Here is a 26,782-nt window from a genome sequence, read left to right on the forward strand (position 1 = left end):
CGTTGTAATATTACAAAAAGCAAGTACAATTTTTGTATGAATCAGAATGAAATAGGCAAAAAGAACAATTAAAAAGGAAAAAAAGAGGAATGAGTCATATAATTATGACTGATCCAAAATAAAAAGCAACATGAAATGAAAGACACTAAGCACATTGCAATCAAGTCCGCAAACAATGGAAAACAGAAAACACAAAAGGAGGAATCCATAATGGTAAAAATAATAACCACAGCCAAAATTCTTCTCTTACTTCCTTATTGACTTTCTGATGTGCTAGTTTTGAAATATTAATCTCAGTTCCATTTTGCCTGTATAGGTACGTCTTAGCTTTGTGCAACTATTACAATTATCCTTTTAGTAATTTCTATTGTTCTATCCTTAGCAGTATCAACATATATTGTACCTATATAAAACAATATAAACTTGTGTAGAATGACATTAAATAGCTAAAATCCTTTTTGAAAACCACTCAGAACTATTTCATGCAGAACCCAAAATACCTTTAAGTGACAGGCAATTGATGTGCAAACTGTGAAGCAACTGGAATAAATTCAAATCTTTATCTATCCATGCACAATTCGTATATGCTTCACGCTCACAAAGCCAATAAGAGCAAGAACTTTTCTGAGTCAAGGATTAAAAAAATAAAAAGGAACCTTTTGCATTTTTTCATGCGATATTCCTTTTGTTTGGTCAAACTAAAGTAAAACTTTAAATGAAATGATTTTAAGAAGCATTTGTCATACATGAAAAATGGAAAATATGATTTATGATAAACGTGAGCAAGCAAAGCAACTCAAACACTTTACTCATGCATAGTATACCATGTCAAAACAAGCAAATGAAGTAATACATTTATATGCTGTATTATGCACAACATGTAAATAAATATTTTCATAAGAGGCATTTAAAAGAAGAGTACACTTTTTCTACAAGATGTAGTGTCTTGCTCCTTTTGAGGAGATTTCTTGTATCAGCTCAAAGAAAGACCTGTTCAACTTTATATTTCTGAAAAGATAACATTATATAAGTACTTGAAGAACAATATAGTAGGTAGAGATGATCTGGCCAAGACAAATCTGTTAACTATGAGCATCCCCAAAAAGGCCCAACATATTCACAGGCATCGCAAACCAAATCAGTAGGGCCAATCAGATTTTGAAGTCACTGACTGGAGGTACCAATCCAGAAGGCAATATTTCTGGGAATGACATTACAGCTTCCATATCCCCTGATACAGCAATGACTTTCAGAGAGTTGTTCCACAAATAAGTAAAATAACTTTTAGGCACAATTTCTTTACTTGCTGTTAGTAATGGAGCTAAAATATTCCAGCTACCTATTCCGCACACCTTTGTCTGAAGTTATACTGACAATTTATCAAAGCTGTTTGGTCTATCTTCTAGCCAGACAGTAATTCACAGTGAAAGAAACAAAATAAGATTAACATTAAGTTACTACAGTTATGTCACACAAGCTTATCTAAAAAGATGTTCAGCACGCCATAGGCCCATATCCTGTAATGCGAAAATGTGGTGGGCCTACAAATACCAAGCAAAGGCGTACAGATGCATTGACTAGGTAATGCAATTGTAGTATTAGAACATTTATATTGAAGAGAGCTTGAATACTGGGCATACTGGCACAATCTATTCCAAAAGACAGCCATTGCAAGCAAACTGGTATAAATCATTTTAAAACTAAAGTCTGACCACTCTTTACTCTCTCATTTCCCCTCTCTGAAAAACTTTATTAAATAAATTTTACCATAGTGATTTATTAGGAGTAGCTGCCAAGATTCAAAAGCAGTCACAAATCCAAAAAATAAGAAGACAAAACAATAGTGAAGGGTTTAGCTGATCGCCATATTTGGGGTCAGGAAGGAATTTTTCTCCAGGGCAGATTGGTGAGGCCCTGGAGGTTTTTCGCCTTCCTCTGTAGCGTGGGGCATGGGTGACTTGAGGGAGGCTTCTCTGCTCCTTGAAGTCTTTAAACCATGATTTAAGGACTTCAATAGCTCAGACATAGGTGAGGTTTTTTGTAGGAGTGGGTGGGTGAGATTCTGTGGCCTGCGCTGTGCAGGAGGTCGGACTAGATGATCAGAATGGTCCCTTCTGACCTTAGTATCTATGAATCTATGAAGAGATCTCCACATGTCAAGGGCATAGTGGGGCATGAGGCTAAAGGCCAAATTCATTCAGTACCCAGGAAGTTCAGGTATGTAAAACAGCTGCACTTTCTAAAATGTGCTATTCCATTTAGAAAATGACATAATTGAGTTTTTTATTTTTTAAAAAATCAGTAAAAAAAGCCATATTTTTTTCTTGGCCATACAGTTATCTCAAAACTGCATGTGCCGTTAACTTTGTCGATGAGGTTGCTTCCTGACCCAGTCTTTTTTCTAAAGTATAATATGAAGTATAGACAAGGCATTTTTAAAATATCTGAATACATGATGTAATGATAAAAAGAAAAGGAGTACTTGTGGCACCTTAGAGACTAACAAATTTATTAGAGCATAAGCTTTCGTGAGCTACAGCTCACTTCATCGGATGCATGCATGTAATGCATCCGATGAAGTGAGCTGTAGCTCACGAAAGCTTATGCTCTAATAAATTTGTTAGTCTCTAAGGTGCCACAAGTACTCCTTTTCTTTTTGCGAATACAGACTAACACGGCTGCTACTCTGAAACCTATGATGTAATGATGTAATGGAGAAAAGAATCTTTGCAATTAGGAGAGACTGCTATTGGATTTATTCCCCAGAAGTGTGGAAAGAAAAAAGTTGCTCTTGTTTTGCTTTCTTTTCACTTTTTCATTTTCACCTCCAAAGAATATGTCTTAACTCAAAAATCAAGACTGGTCAGCAGACAGAAATCCATAAGGTCACATAACCAGAGAAGACAAAACTTACTAGCTAGAAGCTGATATTTATGATTAAGAACTCCCAGAGGGCACCAAGGAAAACAGACTGGTGATAGGCCCAGCACACTAAACCTTGCAACCATCCACGGTGGCTGCTAGAGGGCTTTAAAGTGGCTTTCCACCAAAGCGTTATCCTTGGACTCGGGTGAGTCATTTTCATATTATCTTTGGGATGTTCTCCCTCTCTTTTACTCCTCTCCCCATCTCCTCAGATATGGGGAGCACCAGTTTCTCCTTTCCTCACCTCTCTCTGACTGCTGAAAAAAGAGAAGATATTCAGTCTGGACCGGCACCTACTTTCAGTGAAGCTGACAGCAGAACTCCCACTGATTTCAGTGGCCTTTTTTTCTCCCCCCTGCTGCCAGAGTTTGTGTGACAGGGACAATGGTATTTCACTGCTGAGGTGTTCTACTCATATTTAAGACAGGGAGGAGAGCATTGATCTAAGGGACTCTGCTCTGCCCTATACAGATGTGTCAGGCAGAATAGGGAGCACTCCAGTGAACTACAATCTGGTCACTAGCCTGGCTATATGCTTCAAGTAAATTGTGAATAGAGCATCATTCTGTTGGGCAGACTTACATATGCTCAGTCACCATTTTCATTCACCTGTAGGAAGTGGGAATAACACACAATAGGATATGCATTAGGTAAAGTAGTTTCTTAAGGCCAGTTGCTGTCATCAGATCTTATATATTTCAGGTCTTCTCCTGTGTCTGAGAAGCACAATGCATTCTGGAGCACCTCAAAACCCCACAGAGCTCACAAGATCTTTAAACAGCAGCTCCCAGCAGGAATTACCAGACCTGATGAGATTTGTAAATGGATTTTATGAAATTATATCGAAGGGTCACTGAAATTCAGGGCTGCTGGAGGAGAAGAGAAAACACAAGAATAACCACATTCTGATTGGGGAGGGAAGCAAAGGTTGTCAGATATATTATTGTACTTAAAGAGAGAAAAGGAAGCAGGGCCATGGCTCAGGTCAAGGACATGTTGGTACAAGAGAAAGCTATGATTGAGTACAAGGAAAGGCTCTATGGAATATGGGGAAAAAATGGGGAGAGAGAGGAAGAAGCTATAAAATAGGAAGGAGCTCAAATAAACTGAATAAAAAGTCAAACATTTTATCTGAAAGGAACCTTCCAACCCCACTGAATTTTGCCCATTATTATCTAATGCATCACTGTGATATAGCTATATTTCATTAATTAACATTTTGCAGGAAGGAGGCACAGAATGTCTTTTGGAAAATACTTTTCAATTCAGTTGCCCTTGCTCCGGCCAATAAATTATGTGGCTTTTTTATGATTATTTTTTATTTACTTTAACTGGAGCATACTGCTTACCAGTCAGGATTCTCCAAGCTGTCACAATGCAGAGGCTCACAGACCATCCAAAAGTTTAGCTATAAACAATTTTTCTATTAATTTTTTTCAAAGGACACTAAATGCAATATTTATAGAAAAAATGTCTCTTCTTATTAAAGTAGGGTATATACGGTATTAGTAGGTTTGTTATGGAACTCACTCATTCCAGGCTCAGTCAGATAGCTGTAGCGCTTACGTAAAGCAAGAGAGACAAAGCTTTGACGCCGGTCTGATTTCTCCGTCTGCAACAAAACACATTTCCACTTGGTACCTTTCAAATATTGTGAACAGCTTGATTATGATATCTCAGTACAGTGGGATAGATCATACTTGGACTACACACCCACACAAGGGAATAAGAATCCACTCTTACAGCTTGATGAGGGTGCACAGGAGAAAGCAGGGCTACATGATTGTATTCCCCCCTACATAGCAGGTGGTAGGCAATGGGCAAAGCCTTGGCTCCATTCCTGCTTGCTGGCCAGTGCAGCTAAACCATTTTTGTGGAGAGTAGTAATAATTAGCTGGTAATATAAACCAACAGTAAATACTAATCCTCTGGAGGAGGCATGAAAGCAGGGCAGGAATTGTAACTCAGAGGGATATGTCATCTCCCAGGTATACTTCTGAGGTGGTGCTGTGAACACAGTACATTTAGTTCAGGGCACTGTCTAAAGTCACAGTCTAGCCCCATATTACCTAAAAACTGTAAAATCCCATTATCTTTTAGTAATCTCTTCCATACTACTTAAAATGGCATGATTTATTTTTCTGCATTTTGGATAGAAACAGAAGCATCAACAAAAAAGACTACAGAAACAGTCATAAAACATTAATAAGACTATAATTTAGGCTGATCAAATACCTCTCCCAACATTAATCTGTCTTGAAAGCACATAAACCACAATGTATGCTTGCTTTAAAGTGAGCACATTAAGGACAAAAAAGGCATGAAAGGGGATTTCTTTTAATATGCACAAAACACAGAGATGTATATTAGAAAGCAGAATACAATTGCTAACTAGTAAGTTGCATCGTAAGTTACTGTGTCTAATGGCATAGCAATTACTGTGCTATTTTTGCAGCTCTATTTATTAATATTAGAAGTCATTCACAGAAACCAGTTCATTTGATCATGTCTCCAAAAATATAGTTTGTTTGGAAAGAAAACTATTGAGATACCTATAAAATAACTCACCAGGCACAAGTCAAATGAAAAGCAAAAGATATGGTTATCTTTTTGATGTATTGACTCTTATTTGATTTTAGTCATCAGGTGGCTAATGTTATTTATCAGCAATCAGAAAGAGAGGGCTGCACACAAAAAATTCTTCTTCTAGTAATAAAATGGATACGTATCTGATGTTTCTGTACTAGGTTTTCTATTTCTAGTGTCTTAAAACTCACTGTGTATCCCTTAGTGCATAAAATAAGTTTCATCTTCTGACCTGAGACAACTTAATTAAGATTACTAAAGAGAGAGATTTTCTGTTAAAAACTGTGACAAGGTGTGGATTTTTAAGCTGTGGAGATCTGGAGCTTATTTGAAAATAGATACTCTAAAATACTTAGAAATTACTCCTGGTTATTTTGCAGTTTTTTAAAAAATAGGGGTTATTTTAAGGAATAAAAATACAATAGGCCAATGTTTAAAGGGTATACAGAAATACAGGTTAGGGAAATACTGAATGTTTATTAACATAAGAGCCCTAATTCATCCCTGGTGTATGTAATGCCACTGACTTCAGCTATATGAAGGATGAATTTGGCTTGTATATTATAAATTACATAATTTACATTCTAAGCATAAAGTGAGCTGAAGTTCAGAATATTAGCATATACTGAGTTTAAATTTATAACATATGATCTTATTTCATCACATGCCTGCACTTTTATTTCTTGACAACAGAACATAGATGTGTAGTATATATTGTTATTATTCACTGCTATAAATTAAAAGACACTGTAACACTTTTCTAGAACACATTTATCTTTCTGCACTAATTCTGAAGAAAATAAAAACAGAAGAGAGTGTTTATATTACCTCATCATCTTGATCTGACTCTGTTTCCTTTTGGTTCCAAGGTGCATTGCAGAGACAAGGAATATTATAATGGACAGCAGGGAAAAGAATATCAGGATATGAAAAGGACAAAGTTGGGAGCACAAAATGCAAGCTGATTTATAAGCCAAAGCAAATCCAAAATGTCAACATAAAAGAAAAAAAATCTTACATCAAGTGCAAATCAACACGACATTACTGAATGCATAAATTCTATGAACTACAAGCTGAAGCATGAGCTGTAAACAAAGGACCCGATCATAAAAATAATAGGAACTTGACACCACAGTAACAACAGACTTTAAAAGTTTTCTATATAAAAAAACTAATACGACATAAATTTATAACAGCCTAAAAAATATTACAAAGCATTCCCATTACTAGCATTTCACAGGGTTTCTTTATTACTAGCAAAAAAAGTTAAACTAAAAGTTTAACAAAACAAAAAGAACTGGCAGAAATACCTTTTTGTGTGCTGGAAGAGTAATATTTAAGTTGCAAACAGCTGTTTGTGGCAGTCCTTTTGTAGTCTTTAGTTCTTTCAAAAATGATAAACGACCACAAGGCTCTTGGCTGGTGTCTCTAATCTAGAAAAATTTATCATACAATAGATTGACTTAATTGTTTGAAATGTATGTTTTTGCATTACATTTAACATGGTCTGTTTCCCCCACAAAGGACATGTGAGAAGTCAAAGTCCCGGAGGGGACCTCTTCTCTCAAAAGGAGTATTGAGCATGGCTCCCACTGGAGACCATCAGAATTAGTTTGGGCAGCTAGAGAAAGCTGTGGCAAAGTAATAGGTGGTGTTCCCTTCCATCAGAAGCTATCTAGTAACCACACCAGTTGAAGACCAAAGGAACTCAGCCAAAACCCAACTTCCAGCTTTTCATGGGGAAGAAAGTTGTAACTACAACTAGACTACTGGGCCGGCCTCGGGTTGTTGTTCCACTGCAAACAAGTTTCCAAAACTGTTTCCAGCACAGTACAAGGCACCATGCTGAGTGGCATCACTCCAGGAGAAATACTCCTGTAGGTAAATTGGATTGAGTTTTCAACCCACCTGCATTTTTCTCTGCCCAGTTTTGTATATGCAATGACTTGCACTTACAAAAGTGACCACGATTTTCATTTGCAACCACAAAATAGGTGATTACATATGCATAATATGTGTGTGCACTCACTTTTTGGAAGCACCATCAACTGCACATGTAAAAACAAGAGGCTAGGGCTGAAAATCTGGATCATGTATTATCTCACTCTTGTCATTTGGGTAATGATCTACCCCTTAAAATAATATACCTTGCAGCGAGAAGGCATACAAGAACAGGTCTAGTCTGAGGCTGGTTCTGGCAAAGGACTGTGAATCAGAATAGCATGTATTCTGATCCCAGCTCTGACAGTGAATCCTTCTATGGCTTCATGCAAATCACTTATAAATTCTGTTCCAAATTATCTACCTGCTAAATTATAATAATACTTATGTACTTACTTCTCAGGGGCAGACTATTCATATTAGACAGAACCAATATTACTACATGAGGAAAACATTTTCTCAACTAAGAATTCTGTGGGGTTTATTTTTACCTTTATAGAGAATGGCAGTCTATTTTCCTTGAAAGCATAAAAATTAAAAACAAGCTGTTGTCCTCCTTTTGTCAAAGGGGCCAGATTTCCATAGCAATCAACATAAATGGGTTTTCCTTCCAAAACCTATCAAAGCAACAAGACAGAAATTGAAAGTGAGTAAAATCTATTTTAATGGTATATGATACATGCACAAACATATATCACCATTTCTTCCAATATCATAACTCCTCGTTTAGCTACGAATGCATCAACTTAACACATGTTCAACACTGATCTAATTCAACAGTACTATGGTATGTATAATATGACATTATAAGTGTGGCTGATTAATTAAAACTATTTTTTAAACATTCTCATTGCTAAAGTTACTTTTTAAAAATATAGCTCCAATTCCATAGATACGGATATCTTTATAATTAGCTTCAGCATAGGATTCTCTGAGGGAAAAGTATATATTACACAATTTCTCACAAGAAATGCCCTTTGTCTCAAAAATCCCAAACAAACCAGCCAGAGTAACTCAGCTGTGTGCTAGAGATCTCTATGTGGACAAGGAGGGAGGAATTTTAAGGAGGGAGGAATATAGCTCCACCAAACTATGAAGCAGGAGTGCAGCTGCCATAGGAACTAGGGGAGAGGGTGGGAGGGGCGTGCTGCAGCACCCCCTGGCTTGAAGTGGTTTCCATTATATACAGTGTTTAGTTTAGTTCAATGGCTCTCAGCACCCCCACTATAAAAATTGTTCCAGCACCCCTGGCAGCTGCTCTACAGAGTCCTTTGCATTACCTCCCCACTCCCAATAGGCCGAAGGACTGGAGGACCCTGTAAGGATGGTTTCTCAAGTCCTGTCCCTTTATCATTCTCAGTGCACTTCCAAAGAGTTTCTTCACACAGCCTCACTGTCAGAGGTGAAGTAAGCTGATACGGTACAGTACGGCATACCAGCAAGAGCCGGTATACAGCCGACGGTACTGGCGGGGGCAGCTTCCCCAGGCGGGCAATTTAAAAGGGCCCTGGGCTCCAGGCAGTAGCCAGAGCCCCTGGCCCTTTAAATCGCCACCAGAACCCCGTTGCTGGAGCCGTAGGGTAGCGGCGGCAGCTGGGAGCCCCGGGGCACCGGTGGCATTTTAAAGGTCCTGGGGCTCCCAGCAGTAGCCAGAGCGCCCGAACCCCAGGGCTCCCGGCCACTGTCACAGCTACATCTACCATGGGTCTCCGGCAGTGATTTAAAGGTCCCGGGGCTCCCAGCTGCCACTACAGCAACCTCGGGCCCTTTAAATCACCGTCGGAGCCCCTGGGTAGCAGCTGGGAGTCCTGGGCCTTTTAAATCGCTGCCAGAGCCCCGCTGCCAGAGCCCCATGGTAGTGGTAGCTGCGGTGGCGGCCAGGAGCCCCGGGGCCTTTAAATCGCCGCCTATTTAAAGGGCCCGGGGATTTAAAGGCCCACCCCTTCTGCCTGAGGCCCTGCCCTTTCTGTCCGAGGGGCACCCCAGCCCCACCCGCTCAGGACCCCAGCCCTTAAGTTACTTTCAGCCCTGCTCACTGTGGGCTTTCATGTAGCTGGCTTATAGTGGTTGTGGACTTCTTTTGGGATATCCTGGCACCCTGCCTGCTCTTGTAAAGTGGAACCAGAGCATAGACTCTCGACAACCCTGGAGGAAGGGAATGATCTGAGCTGCTGTTAATATGAAATATACCTCGATATCTTTACTTCTTGCAACTTCTTCAAAATTCTCTTGTTGCTCCAAAGTTTTGTCCACTTTATCATCAGTCATGCAGAAGCAACGCAAATTAGATTCCACAGGATCATTCATTTTGGCAAATATCACAAACTTAGCCATATAAGGAACACATATTAATTCCCTATAAAGTTGTGTGGCAAGGCCGACAGTTTCTAGTACCTGATGGCAGTCTGCAAGCCAAAATCTGAAAGAGAAAAGACAATAGGAGTTTGTTCTACAAAACACTAGCCAAAACTTTATAAAGAAACTCTGTTGTATCTGCAAAGAATAAATGTGGTCTCTGCTAACGGTGATGGGGCAGAATGGAGATTACTTTTCAGGGGAGGCAAAGGGAAATCCTTGTGTTCGTTGGTTTCCATGATTCCACAGCCATTCTGGATGAATGATGAATGAAAATTTCTGCAAATTTTCCATTGGCAAAGGCAGAGCTTTCCTTACAGTGTTTTAGACGAGTGAAAGTGAGATTGTCTGACTTGGTGGAATCTGTATCTTTGGGTGACCCTTTGTTGGTGTCTCCTGTAACTGCTCATTCTGAGTACCCTTCAGGCCAAACCTGGGTCGATGGTGTGATTTTTGTTGCTAAATTGTATCTTGCATTGTACTTCTGTGAGGTCCACCAGTACTCATATCTAATCTTCATTAAAATAAACTATCAGCCGCACTCAGAGTGAGATGGGAGGCCATACTGAAAAGTGTATAGCCAAATCCATGGTCTGCAGTATAGAAAACTCATGGTACATAAATTGCATATGCAAGAAAGGAGGCCTTGCTACAGGACAGATATTACATTGTCTCCTTCTCTGATTAAGTTTAGGAGCATGGTGACAATTAGTACATCCACAAGTTAGGGACTTTAGGAGGACAGAGAAAGATATTCTTCCATAGTATAAAAGAGCTTGTTATGTATGTAATGACCCCTCAAACCAAACAATGTTATATAAACTTTGTTAGCAGTCTTTGCTTTATATTTCCTGTTTGCTGGCTATCCAAAGGTTGAGTGCAGCTCTGTGGTTCAGGAACTTGTGAACCACTGTCACATAAATGTTCAAAACTGGCACAGAGAAAGAGAGATTTTTTTCCCTTTCCTAACAGATACTCTCAGATGGTTTGTGTGGGAAATTTCCCAGGGTATAGTTCATGCTGTCCCAGAGAGCAAGAAATGATGTGCAGAAACATTATTTATTATAACAAGTGTGGCAGTGACTGCTATAGTGAGGATGCATAACAGTTTCCAGTTCTCCTGAGTACAGTCGCTCGTAACTTTCAAAAGCATTCACATATTGGCCGAAGTTTTCCAGGCTTGGTTTCCGGGTGTAGCTAAACATAGCAGTATAATTAGAAATGTACTAAAGGCATGAAGGAGTATTTGGGAAAGCAGCTATGTACTTTGTAAATGTTATACAAAAAGCCTATATGGTATTGTATTGTAATTTGAGAGAAACAGTATGTGAAAACTGTCATTAAAGACTGTTTTGTAATGCATACAAAGGAGCAGAGCTAAGGTTTTATGTGCAGTCTGAAACATGGCATTTCCTAAATATGGAATGCTTAGTTGTGCAACATGAATGTCCTATCAAATCAGCTTTTCCTTTTTGAAGAATTATGTACATAGCTCCATACATAGTTTGCTAAGCCTGTGAACTACAAATAAAAGACAGTGATACTAAGCTATTTTTGCTATTAAAAATAGTACAGCAAGTTATTGGGCCAAATCATCAGCTGATATAAATCAATACAGTCAATACAGCTACTCCAATTTTCACAGGCTAAGGATCTGTCCTATTATTTCTTTATAAACCTTATTTAAGAATCATGGAAAGCCGTGGGGAAATTCCCATTTTTCCTATGTAAGGAAACAAATAATTGTATCTGTTTGGTATTTTGCATTCCCATACCTGGCTGAAACGTTGGTCGTGAAAGAAACACAGTCATTTATAAACGTCAGTGGAGTGGTTCCTGTGATATCCTCCCATTGAGCAGGTGAAGTCCCTCCTATGAAAATAAGTTACATGTAAATCATACACAATTTTATCTCAAAAACCAAACATACCGTGAATCTTCAAGCTTTTTTTAAAACGGATTGCAAAAGAACACTTCCACACTGAGTTCTTTTGCTTCACATGTAAACAGAAGAGTCTAGTAACTATTGCTCTCATACATTTGAATAGTAATATAATACATACATATCTGAAGCTGATTCTAATGTAGCGAGATATACATTCTGGGTAACATCTTGGCCCAACTGAACTCAGGGGCCAGACTCTCACTGCAATCAATAGGATCAGGACTGCATCCATATTGGATTTTTATCTATATGTATGCAGTTGTCAATGGAAAGACTCTTCATATTGAACACTTAATAAAATGTCATAAAATGTTTATGGCTGTAAAGCTTCCTCTAACATGGATAATGACAAGTCCAAAGTTAAGGCCCACTGACTCAGTGGCAGTCTTTCCAATGATTTTGCATCAGGCACTTGAGTACTATTTTTAATCCTACTGGTTCCAATACTTGGAACTATCAATGGCTTTCCTCATTGGAAAGCTACATGTGAAATGCATAACAAATGAATGTGGATGCATTATTATTATAGTAACCTTTGCAAAGAGTAGATTCTTGCCTAACCTGTAATGCTACATAAAAGTCGAAGGCTAGGTGTGGTGTCTCCTTTGTATCCATTCGTCACACCTTCTCCTGAAGGGGGTGGCACAGGAATTGTCATTGTTATAGGTTTATGAAATTTTCTTCTTCTTGGTTCCACAGTGACAATGGGGCTGAAAGTTGCTTTGTTTCCGAGGATTTTTTTGACAATCTCATCTGGAACTGGTTGAGCCTGTCAACACAGAGAAGGAATTTCATATCTTGAGATAAAAATCTATGTTAGCCCAGCAGAATCCTTCCAAAATGAGAACTCAATTCTTTTTATTTTCTGTTTGTCCTGTTTTACTTCTTCCTTGGCCTTCTTAAAATGTGCCTTTCTGGGGCTCTATCTACACAGTGATCATTAATGCACCAAATTACAGTGAGAAAAGCAACACAATTCTTGCATCAAACTGAAAAGTAGCAGAAATCTCATAAGAAATCTGTTTTTATTCAATTTCAAGTCTAATTTCTAGAACAAAGAAGTTTGGAAGTTTGGATAAGTTTTGAATTAGACATTTTGGATACTTTTATGAATCAAATTGTTTCATTAATTTTTCTGGAAGTTTCTCACTAGACATCAGAGCACTGATTTGTCACCTGTTCCATTATCCAACTGCACTTATGGTGTTCTGCAAAGATGATGGTTAAAATGTTTCACCAGCACAAGTTCTAAGCAAAGCAATCTAAAACTAAGCTCCTATTTAATGAACCCACCAAATCAACTGGACAAATAATTTAATAATTTTGTTGTGAAAAATGTCAACACCCCCCCAGTAAATGATAATTAGCAGAAATGAGCAAGAAGGAAGGTTTCTCTAGATTCTGTGCTGCACTTTTAAGGAAGCTTTAAACCACCTCTGCACCTCCTGGATTCTGCTTGAAAGTGATAGGAACGGCCCTGGCTTAACCCAGAAAAGCAGATGGTGGCTGCTCTACAGTAGACTTCCCACAGATGCATATTGGATGCTCTGCTGCCCAGAGTAGGTATAGTGTTAAGCACTACAGCCACTCCCATCCCCAAGCATAGCCCTGTGCTATAGGGGACAGCATATGTATGTCTATGTATACTAGTCATAGGTTGATCTTCTGCCACAGGAATTCTCTCTGGGCCCACTGCAGCTTCCTTACAACTTACATGCAGAGCTCCTGGCTGGGGTGGATAGTTGGTGCTATAAGGATTTAGATTAATAGCTTCCAAGGCCAGAAGGGACCATTGTGACCATCTAGTCTGACTTCTTGTATAAAACAGGCCATAAAACTGACCTAAAATAATTCCTAGAGCAGATCTTCTAGAAAAAACATCTACTCTTGATTTTAAAATTGTCAGTGATGGAGAATCCACCGCAATCCTTGGTAAACTGTTCCAGTAGTTAATTATGTTCAATGTTAAAAATGTACACCTTATTTCCAGTTGGAATTTGTCTTTTTCTGTTAGACTGAAAAGCCCATGACCAAATATTGGTTCCCCATGTAGATGCTTATAGATCGTGATCAAGTCACTCCTTAACCTTCTCTTTGTTCAACTAAATAGATTGAGCTCCTTGAATCTATCACTACAAGGCATGTTTTCTAATCCCTTAATTATTCTAGTGGCTCTTCTCCGAACGCTCTCCAATTTATCAACATCCTTCTTGAATTGTGGGCACCTGAACTGGACACAGTATTTCAGAAGTGGTTGCACCAATGCCAAATATAGAGGTAAAATAACCTTTCTACTCTTACTTGAGATGCCCCTTTATGTATCCAAGGATCACATTAGTCCTGTTGGCCACAGCATTGCACTGGAAGCTCATGTTCAGTGAATATTAACCAACACCCCCAAATCTTTTTCAGAGTCATTGCTGTCAGTATAGAGTCCCTCATCATGTAAATATGGCCTACAGTCTTTGTTCCTAGATATATACATATACATTTAGCTGTATTAACACACAAAAGGGTAGAAAGGATGGATACTGGTGCTACTGGCATGGGGGTAGGTGGCTGGTGCTATGAAGATAAATAGAACATGAAAGCCACTTCCTCTGCCACAGTGCAGAACACTGGGTGGGTGGGTGGAGCAGTTCCCAGACTAGGTGGCGAGATAGAAGCAGGGCAGGTAGCAGCCCCAGCCCCAGTAGGAGGTGGAGTGCAGGAGCCCTGTGTGTGGGGTACAGGAGAGTTTACCACTCTCAGTCAGTGGTGTCACCTACTAGACATATCCTTGTGACTCATTTTTGAGTTGCACCCCACAGATTAAGAATTGCAGCTCTAGATTTCGCATATTAAAATGACTATTGCAGGTGTGGTTTATTACCTGGAGGCCCACTCGAATTCTTTTAGTTAGCGCACCCTCTGGGAAGGATGCTTGGACATGAGGCACAGTTGTACTGCTCAAAACACCTCCCTCAGGACCAATTTGGTTACTTTCCTGCTTAATTCGTGAAACCACTGCAAAGTACTGAGGAAAATCCTTCGTGATGATTCTACAGATACGCTTCTTCTCTAGTTCCTCAGCGCTATCCAGCTCTGTGGAGAAAAATACATTAAAATATTCACATATAATCTATCTGCAAATACTGTACATATATATTTATGAGTACACAGCTTTATTCTGTACTGTGGAAAAGCTGAATTCCACACCAGACTCAAAGTCCAAGAAGGCTTTTTTAAATAGAAGAACAAACCAGTTTTGATTGTTTTATTTTTAACATTTGTGTGAATTTGATGTTCCTGACAATGAGATCATCAAACTCTTTTTCACTTGTCACTCAGGTGAGGGAATGCTCAGGGTCTTTCAAGCTAGGCCATCAAAATGTGTCCCCTTGTCCTGGCAGCATAGGTGTGCCCCAACATCAAAAATGCAAAAAGTCATGGTCAGTCCATAACACTGGCCTACTTTCCAATTCCTGCCCACACAGCTCTAGAGAGTGACTAGCTATGTAATTTGAGACAGTAACCACTTGGCATAGTCTCACGGTTGTCATAGCAGGCAATAAATCCTGAGCTGATTCTAACACTTACTATCCACATAAGCACTGAAGTCACTCTGCACTGATTGGCAGTCTCAGGCCTTGTCTACATTAAAGGGAAAAGTTGATCTAAACTACGCAATTTGAGTTACATGTATAGCGTAACTCAAATCGATGTAGCTTAGATCTACTTATGCACTATGTGATGTCGACTTCCCTTACTCTTCTCGATCCAGTGGAGTACAGGAATCAAGGGGAGAGTGATCAACGGTCGATTTAGTGCTGCATGTCTAGAAATAGTACCATTTCCCTTAATCAATTAATTTTATTTAATTTAATTCCTTTTCACTTATCTAATACCCTTCATTCAAAGATCTCAAAACACTTTACTAAAAAAGGAGAGTATTATCCCCATTTTACAGAAGAGAAGAGAAGGGAAGCGAAGTGAAGCACAGAGAGGTTAAGTAATTTTCCTTTGGTCACATAGCAAGTCAGGGGTTGAACTGGGAACAGAATCCAGGAGTCCTTGACTCTCAAACTTTTCCATTAACCACTACTACCCCTAAGTATCTCCTATTGCTGTCAATCTTCCTTAAGATACAGATGTGAGTAAATCTGTGTACCTTTTTACATGCAAATTTTCTAAATATACAGCACATACCTATTGCAGTTATCTGTCTGCCTTGCTCTGGGAAAAGCAGATCAGAACAAATAATGTTGACTCAGAGATACATTTTGACACATCCACTTTAAGTATTCTCCATTTGATCTCTGAATCATAAGCCTGGTCTAAACACAGGTTACCTGTTTCCATCATTTCTCCACTGGCAAACTGCTTTGCCTTTACATCTGCTTTTCTACAAAGAAAGGTTCTAGGGTAGGTCATCAGCATTGAAAACTAGGTCAACCTCTCTTTCCTCATGACTGTCATTATTAGGCTATGCTAAGGACAGAGGCTATAAAGCAATTTTTTTCAGAGCAGTCTCTGATCGCTCTTCTCCCATTGTGACATGGCTGCATTGCACTTGTCCATCAGAATGCTCTATCCAGCAATGCACTTTTCTCTGTGATCAGTGTTTGTCTCCCTGCTATACTATATGCATGGACCAGGGGAGATATACTGGGAGGGGGAGGCAGGAATTGGGCATCAGCATTGGCCAAAGTGGAACTGAAAAAGCATTAGTAGCATTCCTACAATATTAGAAGGGGTACTAACAACGCAAGCCTTCTGGGCCCCAAGTTCTGTGAGGGAAGGATCAGTTGTCACTCCTGCTGCAGAAGGGACTGGGTAGTTTCCTCCCTGTCTGGTCCCAGTGCAAATGAAGGAAATAGGCCCAGCCTACAGAGCATGCTTGGGATGCGAGGCCCCAAGCCAGAGCTTGCTGTCACTGTGCTAAAGGGGCATCCCTGATACTAAATGTTTTAGTTTGAGGGGAACAAAAAGGAAGAAAGGGCCAAGTGTGAGGAAGGGAAGAAGGAAGAAAAAGAAGATATAAGAAAAAGGAAACATTAGGGGAAGTGGAGCGAGAAAGTGATGGCAATAGCTAAACACAAAAGTGGGGAGAGGATAATGGAAGTGAGAAACAAGACAGAGGTGGAGGGGAAAAAAGATGCAAAACCTCCCAGGAAAATCCCTCCCAGAATCTGGGCTGCTCCTGGAGTATTACATGACAGGGGAGGCCCAAATCACCTCTCCCAAGGTAGAACAAGAGCTCAGGTTGACTGGTTCAGAGTCAGGGAGGGAGATCATATCTGGTTTTGCACATGTGAATAACAGCGTTAAGAATATCATGGATCAAATTCATCTTTGGGATAACTCCTTTATTTATGTTTATATGAGATTATAAAACATGAGTTTCCTCTAACTAAAATTAGGATCAGAGAAAAGAAATCATCACCCTAATGGCTATTGTCCCCAGCTTCAAGGGCTTTTTATGTGTTCCAGTGCCTGATTTCCCTCCCCATTGCCCAATGTCATGATTTACGGGGTTTGTACTGCAGTTGGAAAAGCAAATACCCATTCATAAATTGAACAGCTTTCAGGTTTTGCATCTCTATTTGTCCAATATAGAGTACCAGCAAATGTGTAGGTTATGGCAAAAGCCATCATGGTAGAAATACAAGGGAGTCAAAGATGAGAAAATACTGACCACCCCTCCCAATTTCAATCATTTACACATTGTGACCCACTCAAAGTGATACAAATAACTGGGAAATGTCATCTTGAAAATCAACAGGCTTTGTTACAGTTTTGTAGTTTCTGCGTATGCAGAAAACTACAAAACTGCGTATGCAGTTTCATTATCATGCACAACAAGAATTTGATATCTCTATATACAAAAACTATTATATTTAGATGTTTTAATTTGATTTCCAGGACACAATGAAAAAATCACTGCAACATGAGCTGTGGTGGTATTTTAAACCTCAGGTAAGGAACCGGGTTCACATTGGTTTGATCAGTAGTTTCATAGACCTACATATGAAACACAAAACAAAACAAAACAAAAAAATGCCAGGAATAAACCAGCCTCCCTTTTCAAAGTATAATTTAAATTTGCAATGATATTGTAAGCACAAGTATTAGCATTTCTGTGCTCATTATCTAATGTGCATGTCAGTTACTTAGCTACCCAAATGAGACTATTTGTGCCCACAATTTGTTTACAGACACAAACATTTTGTAAGTGCAACAAATATGGGTACAAATTGCACCTGCAAAAAATAGCCCAGATGAAAAAATTTGCTACCGCAATTAACTTAAGCAGAGAAATTAAGAGAAAGTAACACTTGTGGCACAAAGGTGAAATCTGACCCATTTCCATTAAGTTTCTTTGACCATCCACGAAACCAAAGGCAATATACTGATTATTATTCAAGGATATGTTTAATACCTCCAAGTATTATCTACTGATTCTAAATTATTTTGAGCCTGATAGCTAGGTTCCCCAGTAGATGGTGCTATTTCCAGTAAATAATTGAACACATTTCCATTTACAGGATTAGCAATGGCAAGATAATGATGGAATATTTCCATCAATCCTGACGAGGTTAACAGCAAACAAATAAAAAGACCGCATCTTTGAAAAAAACAGTATATTATGGAGTTAGGTATATAATATAATTTTTCAGTCTTTATTACACAGGTCGGAAAGAACAAGTGAATGGGGGGGAGACACACTATCCAGTTACATGATTAACAGAATCATGAACAATTCCAGAGAGTATCTGTCTTTTGAGATGGTTGCAAAACTTCTTTGTAAAGATGATACTGACCTTCTGGAAGTGACTGATCACTTCACTGACACTAATTTCTTTATCATTTACTTTCTATTTTGATTAGAAATGGGCTCTAGCCTCAGAGTTCACACCTGGATCCAAACATCCTCCAAGGGTAGGGGTGTTGAGATTCAGGGGCTTGTTTCAGACAGATCTCTAATTTGGAGGTGTGTTTTTGTTATTAACCAGTAAAATGTTAATATAAATGAAAACATCACTTTTCAGACCACTTTATGGAAGAGCTTTAATATCACAGATGAAGAATCATTTAATTGTAACAAACCCAGTGTTAATTTCTGAATGGAGAAGAATTAAGCTAGCATGAACAAAACAGCAACAACAAATCAAGGCTCTAGGGAATGTTTTCAGTATTTTTTCCCCTCTATCTCAAAACTGAATGTCTTGATTTTTAAATTAAATGTCATTTTTTCTGTGGCTTGGGATTTGAAGTGGCAAAAGATTTTCACTCCAAAGGAATAACACTGCATTCATTGTACACTCTGTAATGCCATGCATATGTGTGTTACCCTCTAGTGGCTGAATCCCAGAAAGGGAAAGAGTACTGCAATCGCTAACAGCTAAGAAAGATTTTTCCTTGGCTCCAACTGTAGGAGCTTATGTTTTTCGAGCTAAGGAATTAGGGCTGTAGTCCCAGATCACCGCAGAGGGTTATAGTTTATGCAGAAATTCTCTCTGTACTCTGCAACACATCAATTTGTAACATCATGCACTTTGAGGAGAATTTTTGTAAATACTAGAGATGGTGCAATTTGGAGTATTTATAGATGCATTTTGCTCCCAATCTTACTTTTCTCGTACACCCAACACTCTAAATGAAGTCAGTGGGAATGTGGGAAGAGCAAAGAACGCAGAATTAAGCTGCTGATCAATACATTTTCTCTGGACTTCCTACCTAACTATGAAGAACAGAGAAGCACAATGCAAAAGAGTACAACAGAGCTTCTGTTGCTACATTGTGAATCATTATATACCACATAACATCTCAGGTAGAGAGAGGGAGTTCTTGCACTGGGTGCTGCCTTCATTCAATCCCAGTGCATTTCGTACACATGCTGTATAGTGCTGGGACTGCATTAATTATTTTGTTGGTTTTATTGAGTTTAAGTACCTTTATATTATTAAGTATATTTCATTTTTGGATTCCAAACCTATTGACACAGTATTTGCAGTGCCTTTTCCACAGTGCCTCATAAGTTCTGATACACTTATTTAAAAATAAGAAATTATCTGCATAACACACGGCTCTTTGCTGCTGTTCACTTTCAAATACTTTTGCACTCTGTGCACTTTCAAAGCAGAAACTCATTTGGCTATTCCCAATCACCAGGAAACCAGGAAACCAGCAAAAATACTGCATCTCCCTTACATCCAAATATCCAGGAAACCAACCACAACACTATCACATTTTTTCCCTTAATTTCTGCTTTCTTTTTTACTCAAGTTCACCTGCTCAAGAAAGAAAAACCTTTATTGAAGCAGAGGCTTCATACAGGTTACATTTGCTGCTGCCCTCTACAATCTGGTTATTTGCTACTAATGGCTTTAAGTTTTCCCCTAACTACAACTGTGCCCAAACAGATGGTGACTTTCTATAAAAAAATTTAAGCCAAAAATTATACACAGAATCATGGGATACTTTTTGCATGTTCAGATACGAAATGCTGTTGCAGTGGAATATCAGCAAAAGATATATAAAAGATCTGATAATATGAAAAGTATAGTTAGAAACCTTACTATGCCGCAGGAAATACTTGAAAATTATTTAAGAAGCTTCCTCCTATGGCAAAATTGAGATTGCTGTTTAACATCCAATCTCTATCACAGTTAGAGACAATAGCATTAGCAATGCCTGAAAGGGTCAACAAAACTCATGCTTTTTGGTGTCATAAACATATTCAAAACTGAAAGGTAAGAAAAGAAAATTTGTTGAAATCCTTTCCCATCTCTATTACCATGGAGCCATTCTGTGCTCTTCCCACAAACTCCTGAATGTAGGAAGTTTTAATGTATTTATTTTAGATGCTTTAAAGAAAACAATAACCTAGTCACTGGATTTTATATCTACTCTTTAAGAACTCAGTGGAAACCCTTTAGCAACAGATTCAGCATAATCTGAAGAGAATCGTGGACATGTGGATATATCACTCAAGTCTTACGGATATATTTGGTGTCACACAGAATATAGTGTTATGAGGGTGGTTTATCTGAGTACAGAAAATAATACTTAGTCTTCTTTTTCTAACACAATATGCATTTGGAAATGATTTAAGGGGAAATAATTAAAAACAAAGTACAGCAGTATGTGATGACATACTGAACTACAGACATTTCATTTTTACGTAGATCTGGGTGAATAATTTGTAGTAAATAATTTAATCACTAAATACAGTGTTTTTCTGTTAAAATTATCTGTTCATCAGTTTTCACTAACTTTTCACTTTTCAGAATTTATTTGCTGAAGATTTCCAGCGAATAATTCTTCATCTGCAGATTAGTTGTGTGAAGTTCCTTGAAAGTATTCAAGCCCTGAAAGCAGGGGGAGAAGCTGAGTAATGATATCTTCCTGCAGAAACCAGGAAGTCCAGCCCACAGACCAACCTCAGGTAACCCAATGGCATACCCTTACAAGTCAGGAGGAAATGGGTTACTAAGTGTAAAACCTAATGGATTTTGAGGTTTCAGGCCTTGTGGGTTCCAGATGCGTAAATACCTGCATATATTGAAAGGACATTGCATAGATACACGGCTGGATTAAGGCAGAGACATAACAGGGAAATACCCAGAGCCCTGCTCTTGGTGTCACATGACGACGTAAGTATCTAAGCTTTCATTTTTAAAAAGGTGTGCTTCTAGTCCTCATGGTTGTGAGGAGCACCTGACACAGGTGATGGGTGATGTTTGCTTGAGGCTGCAGACATTTGAAACAAGTGTTCTGTGGGGTGTGAACTACCTCTTTCCTTTCAATGGATTAACTCTGCTACCAGCTTCTCAAGAGCCCCACCACCACTACTACGCCAGCTGGGTCCTTATTGCCACCACCCCATCATGGCTCTGCTGAAGTTGTGTTAGCAGGGGGTCCTTCAAACAGAGTCCTCTGCTGAATTAGGTGCAGGCTGAGTCTTCTCTTCCTCAGGAATGACCACAACCCACCTCCAAATAGAGAGTGAGCAATGTCTTGACAGAGCAGGAGGCCCAGTCTTCCTAAGGACGTGTGGTGATGCTCAGAAGAGAATCTGTGTGGATGCATCATTCCAGCGCCATACCAAGTAAAGTTGAGGCCATGGGCACAAGAGTAGGGCCACAGCCAGAGGCAGTGCCAGGTACAGGCCCTATTTGGGGTGAGCCTACACCCTGGATTGTCTTAATTTGACTCTTCCTAATAATGGGACTATTCCCCAGTGCAGACACTATGTTCTTCTGAAGTGTTGTGTTTTAGGTAAATATGTTATTTTATTTTTAAAGTCACAAGGAAGCTTGAAAACCCAGAGTGACTTCAGAGAAAAGCTTAGTGTTGTGCATCATTGTGAGGAAGTGGGGGCTGGGTGGCTGGAGGTTGGGGATGGGAGTGAGTTAAGGCCAATGCTACAGAATTCCTCCCTACGCTCATTTAATTATTTTATTTTTGTAATACCATGTGTTATCCAGAAGTCAAATAGCAGAGATTACATTTTTATATTAGCCCTGCTTTCTGCCTGTTGACATTAACCCAGTTAAAGCTTTGATTAAATAAGTTTACCTTCATCCACGCCATTGAGAATTTCATTTAAGTCTTCATGTTTGCTGTCATACTGGTGTTCCTTCCATGTTTCACCATTTTCACTGCGAAGGACAATCAGTTCTCTTTCTTTTCCTCGCATTGATCCAAAATGTGGGATTTCCACTATGACAGGACTAGACAAAAAAGGAATCCATATTACTTTTTATCACATACATTTTCCCCATTGATCTTGATTTTCCTCTACATATTAAATCCTTACTAAAACTATGTTAATTTGACAATAATAAGTATTGTTATGGTACAAATGATTTAAAAACTGCCAAAGCTGCAGAATCCTTTGCTACAAAACTATTAAATATTATTAATATGTAGCTTATGAATCAGATCCTATACTATTATGAACATAAGCAAGAGTTTCAAAACAGTTGTTTACATGACAAAAATGCACAGAAACTAAGGTAAAAATGATTTTCTGTGTTTATTTATCCTGACATATAAGTGGCTTAACCTGGTTCTCAGATATGCACACACAACTCCATGGACTTTAGTGAGAGATGGGTGGGCATATTTGACAGAGTGTTTAAAGGGACACAGTCTGTCTCAAACACAATTCTGCTGTCCTGGTATATACATATACCTTCTGTTGACTGAGATGGAAGTTGTGTGTGTATATGGGCATTAAAACAAACAAATGACAAAACAACTTCATAGTCCTGTAAGTACTAAAATCTGAAAATTTTAAAAAGCCAATTTGGTTTTCACCAATTACTTAGGGCTCTTCGTTCTCTCAGATTAGTGATACTAGATGGGTTGTTTCTACTCTGTTCCACTTTCTGGTTCTCATGCATTAGCCCAGAGTTGCAATGTCAGTGCTGAAAACACTACAGGAGATTGCTTAAATTCTTTCAAAATGGCTTTCTTTAGGTTAAATAAAATGAAATATATATTGATATTAGCTACCGTGAAACAACTTTTTTAAACACTACACCTAAATTACCTGACAGCGTGCCTTACACGTAGGACTTCAAGTGCGTAATTAAATTATTACTGTGAATAATCAACAGAAACTGCTATTCATTTCATGTGCCATTCCTTAACAAAATAGACATTTTAGCTATACATTTTACAGACAAGATAAGTATTTTAAAATATGTTAAAATAAACTGACTGCAATCATACAACAGATGAACCACTATGGATTATGCAGCTTTAAGACATTTAAATAGACAGTATCATTGGTTTCCTACAGAGATTGTAAAGAACCTCACCTTCTCATAGTAACTCCATTAAAAGTAACATTAGAAGATGGAGAAAAATAATACTTGGCACTTAGATAGCACTTTATGTCTTCAAAGTGCTGTGCAAACATTAACAAATCAATTAATAATCTAACTATGGAAATCATAAATACAGCTTTTTGCGGATATAGACTAACACTCTAAAACCATAGATACAGTTGATATTAATAAAGATACAAAATAGTTTTAAGTCCATCTCTCTGCATTAAATACAAAAGGAGTAGGAATTAGTCAATTGCAATTTTAATAAAAATAGGAAAAAAGGCAGATTATTTAAGAACATTAATGCTTTTAATGTTCTTAGATGCTTTTAAAAATACCCAAAGTCTGTTATTCTGATCTTACTCCTTTGATAGCTGATAGAAATGCAGAGGGTTTATCCCACCACCTACAGTAGATGAATGCCAAAAATTCAATTACATTGTTTCTTAAGGATTTATTTTCCTAAGATAATGTATACACGGGCTTCTCAAGTTAAAAAGAACTAACAAACATTTTAATACAATCTTTGCAGGTTAATATATCAGATACTGTCTCTGTAAATATTTAGGAACCACACAATTCTGTGCATGAAGTTTAACAAGAATACTCAGTGAGAAGGTATTAAACAGGTATTCTAAGTAATAGAGTCTAAGCAATATTTTAAAAACATAATGAAATAAATTTCACAATAACGTTCTAATGCAAACAATGAGGATATTTTCTAACTTTTTTTAGAATAAACATTGCTACTTGTTTGGCTATTATATTTGTTTTCCCAAAATGTACCAAAATTCATATTTATTTTTTTCAACCTGATGCCTACTTCAATTTTAAAAGGTTATAATTTCTCCAGCCTTGTTAAATGAAATAATTTATCAATTATATTCTTTCTGAACATGCTCATATTTTAAAAATAGGTACAACATATGCATCCACATTTGACAGAGTTACTCCTGAAACAGACTGACTCAAACCCTGTAAATACCTTCTCTACCACAAGATTGAAATTAAAGGGCTTTCATTGTGTATCAAAATGTATTTGATGCAGTTGAAACAGTTCAAATTTAAAAAAATTACAAAAGCACAAGTTATGAAAGCAGAATGCTTGCAGTGAATTTCACATGCCTAAAGCACAAGATAGTTACAGTAGCAGAGCTATAATAAATCAAGCCACTATGATTTTCTTTCAGTGACATAAATCAACTGAAAGCTTTAGAAAGTAGAAAAAAAAATATGGGAATGACAAAAAATTGGAAACAAAAACAAAACAAAAGAAAGGAAAAAAACTGTAGACATTCTGTATTTTTTCTATAAGCATCCTACCCAATAAATTTTGTTCCTTGAGGCCCAAGCTGCAGGATTCGGCTAACCATGCTCTCACCCTCATTTAGAGGGGGAGGATTGGTAGGAAGATGCAGTTTACTGAATAACATCCATGCAGCAGGAAAAGAAACAAGAAGGGGAAATTAGGAACAAACTGTCATTCCCGACAGAACCGGCAGTTTTCACCAGGGTGCCACTAATGGTAATGAACAAAATTGATAATTAAAAAAAAAAAAAAACCACATCATAGTGGATTGTTTCTCCTAATTTTAGCTTTGAAAAATGTCAGTTACTAGCATTTGCACTAAATGATGCTCTATATTAAGTTATCTGGAATCATGCACAGTGGTCCTTTCCCCACTGGATGTAGGTGTGCATCTCCCATTAGTGTTGGAGGGTGAAATGCACACACGCTAAGTAGAGAATACTGCTCTACATTTGGAAAATGGTACATAATTATAGTGAAACTTCTTATGAAAGTCATATTTACCTGGTATTCTACTCATCACACAGAATGAGAGCTAAATTCTGTCCTTGGATACATATACATGACTCTGACTGACTTCAGAGGGAGTTAGGCATGAATAGTTGAGTGCAGAATTTGGCTTTTTCATACCTTTATTTACTTTTGACACAACCTGTAGTTTTTAAACAGGCAAAACTCCCGTTAAATCAGAGATTTTTTTCCTGGGTAAGAATGTCAGAATTGAGTCTGTTTACTGTACAGAGGCCTACCGTAACTGTTTAAATTAAGTAGTTCCAATATTTAACTACTTACATCCACAAGATGAAGGAAATGAAAGATGCAATATGAATGTTAACAGTAAGATTCATAGAACAACTCACCCTAAAAACTGTGCACCTGCAGGCCCCATTTCTACCAGTCTACTGGCTAATCCTTCTCCTTCAACCATTGGTGGTGGGCTGGCCAGTTTATGCCTCTTTACCAAACGGCAGGTGATGCGGGTGGGTGCTGTACATTTGCGTGGTGGAATAATAATTCTCATTCCATGATGGCGACTACCCCTCATTGAGCCCCCACGTGCATCAACCATAAAACTAACCAGAAAACTGTAGAGAAAGAGAGAACATGTCATTAAAATGGTCAGAAATCAAACAAGGAAAACTTCATGTAAATCAAGAAGAGTCTAATAAAATAAAATATTACAATGAAAGCATCAGCTAACATGATCGTTAAGAAACAAATGCCCCCTATGCCATAACTGTTAGCAGGATTCTTTAAATTTAATTATAAATTTAAACAATAATCAACAAAACTCACACATTTCTAATGGTCTAGTAGCATAATGATGGGAAGATTCAAGTACTACTGAATATTTAGGGGGAAAACTCAGGGTTAAAGAGAGTATGTAAATTATTAGTGTATTATTAGTTCATTAAAATGGTTCTTTATTACTAAATGTTCTACTACACTCTATAATTCAAAATAGCTAGTCCCACATGCACAAGACAACCAATCAGTACAGGCTAAGGACAAAAGAAATCCATGTTTTTATATTTGGATCTCAGTCTTTCTAAAGCCTTTGGATAAACCCGTTTGAAAGCACACTTTCCTACTTTGCCATCTGAACACTGACACTGTGGGTGTGATGAACAAGGTTATTAAATGGTTCTGGTGAATATGTATGAATCAGAACCTCAAGCATACAATTTTCTATACATTTATACCACTCTAAAATCAGTTATTCCACCACTCTTCATATTGACATGGATGTCTGTTGTAAACAGGTTAGGCTACAGGGAATATTGTGTTTTGTCTCTCTAAATCCTTGTCTCTTGTGTTTTTTTTTCTCCAGGTTTCTGTAACTTTGTAAATAATTAAAAGGAAATCAGTTCTGTATATCAGAAACTGCAATATAAA

The 26,782-nt window shown here is 38.1% G+C and overlaps 1 protein-coding gene across 45 annotated transcripts in view; it reads right to left on the reverse strand.

Annotated features, from left to right (window-relative positions):
- The window catches only part of ANK3 (ankyrin 3), a 540,818-nt gene that overhangs the window by 43,732 nt on the left and 470,304 nt on the right, over positions 1 to 26,782 (reverse strand). For 18 of the 45 annotated variants that reach the window (XM_043519042.1, XM_043519041.1, XM_043519036.1 and 15 more), the window contains 11 exons: positions 25,747 to 25,971; positions 24,901 to 24,999; positions 22,316 to 22,470; positions 14,625 to 14,836; positions 12,314 to 12,521; positions 11,583 to 11,679; positions 9,643 to 9,871; positions 7,944 to 8,069; positions 6,822 to 6,944; positions 6,340 to 6,366; positions 4,456 to 4,537 (listed from right to left, as the gene is read on the reverse strand). In XM_043519042.1, the coding sequence (XP_043374977.1) occupies positions 4,456 to 4,537; positions 6,340 to 6,366; positions 6,822 to 6,944; positions 7,944 to 8,069; positions 9,643 to 9,871; positions 11,583 to 11,679; positions 12,314 to 12,521; positions 14,625 to 14,836; positions 22,316 to 22,470; positions 24,901 to 24,999; positions 25,747 to 25,971 (1,583 nt within the window). The remainder of the gene's footprint in view (positions 1 to 4,455; positions 4,538 to 6,339; positions 6,367 to 6,821; positions 6,945 to 7,943; positions 8,070 to 9,642; positions 9,872 to 11,582; positions 11,680 to 12,313; positions 12,522 to 14,624; positions 14,837 to 22,315; positions 22,471 to 24,900; positions 25,000 to 25,746; positions 25,972 to 26,782) is intronic. The other 27 variants (XM_043519067.1, XM_043519066.1, XM_043519062.1 and 24 more) reach the window with 3 other exon arrangements.

The sequence above is a fragment of the Dermochelys coriacea genome, chromosome 7 (assembly GCF_009764565.3).
Source record: "Dermochelys coriacea isolate rDerCor1 chromosome 7, rDerCor1.pri.v4, whole genome shotgun sequence".
In the NCBI taxonomy this organism is placed as follows: Eukaryota; Metazoa; Chordata; order Testudines; family Dermochelyidae; genus Dermochelys; species Dermochelys coriacea.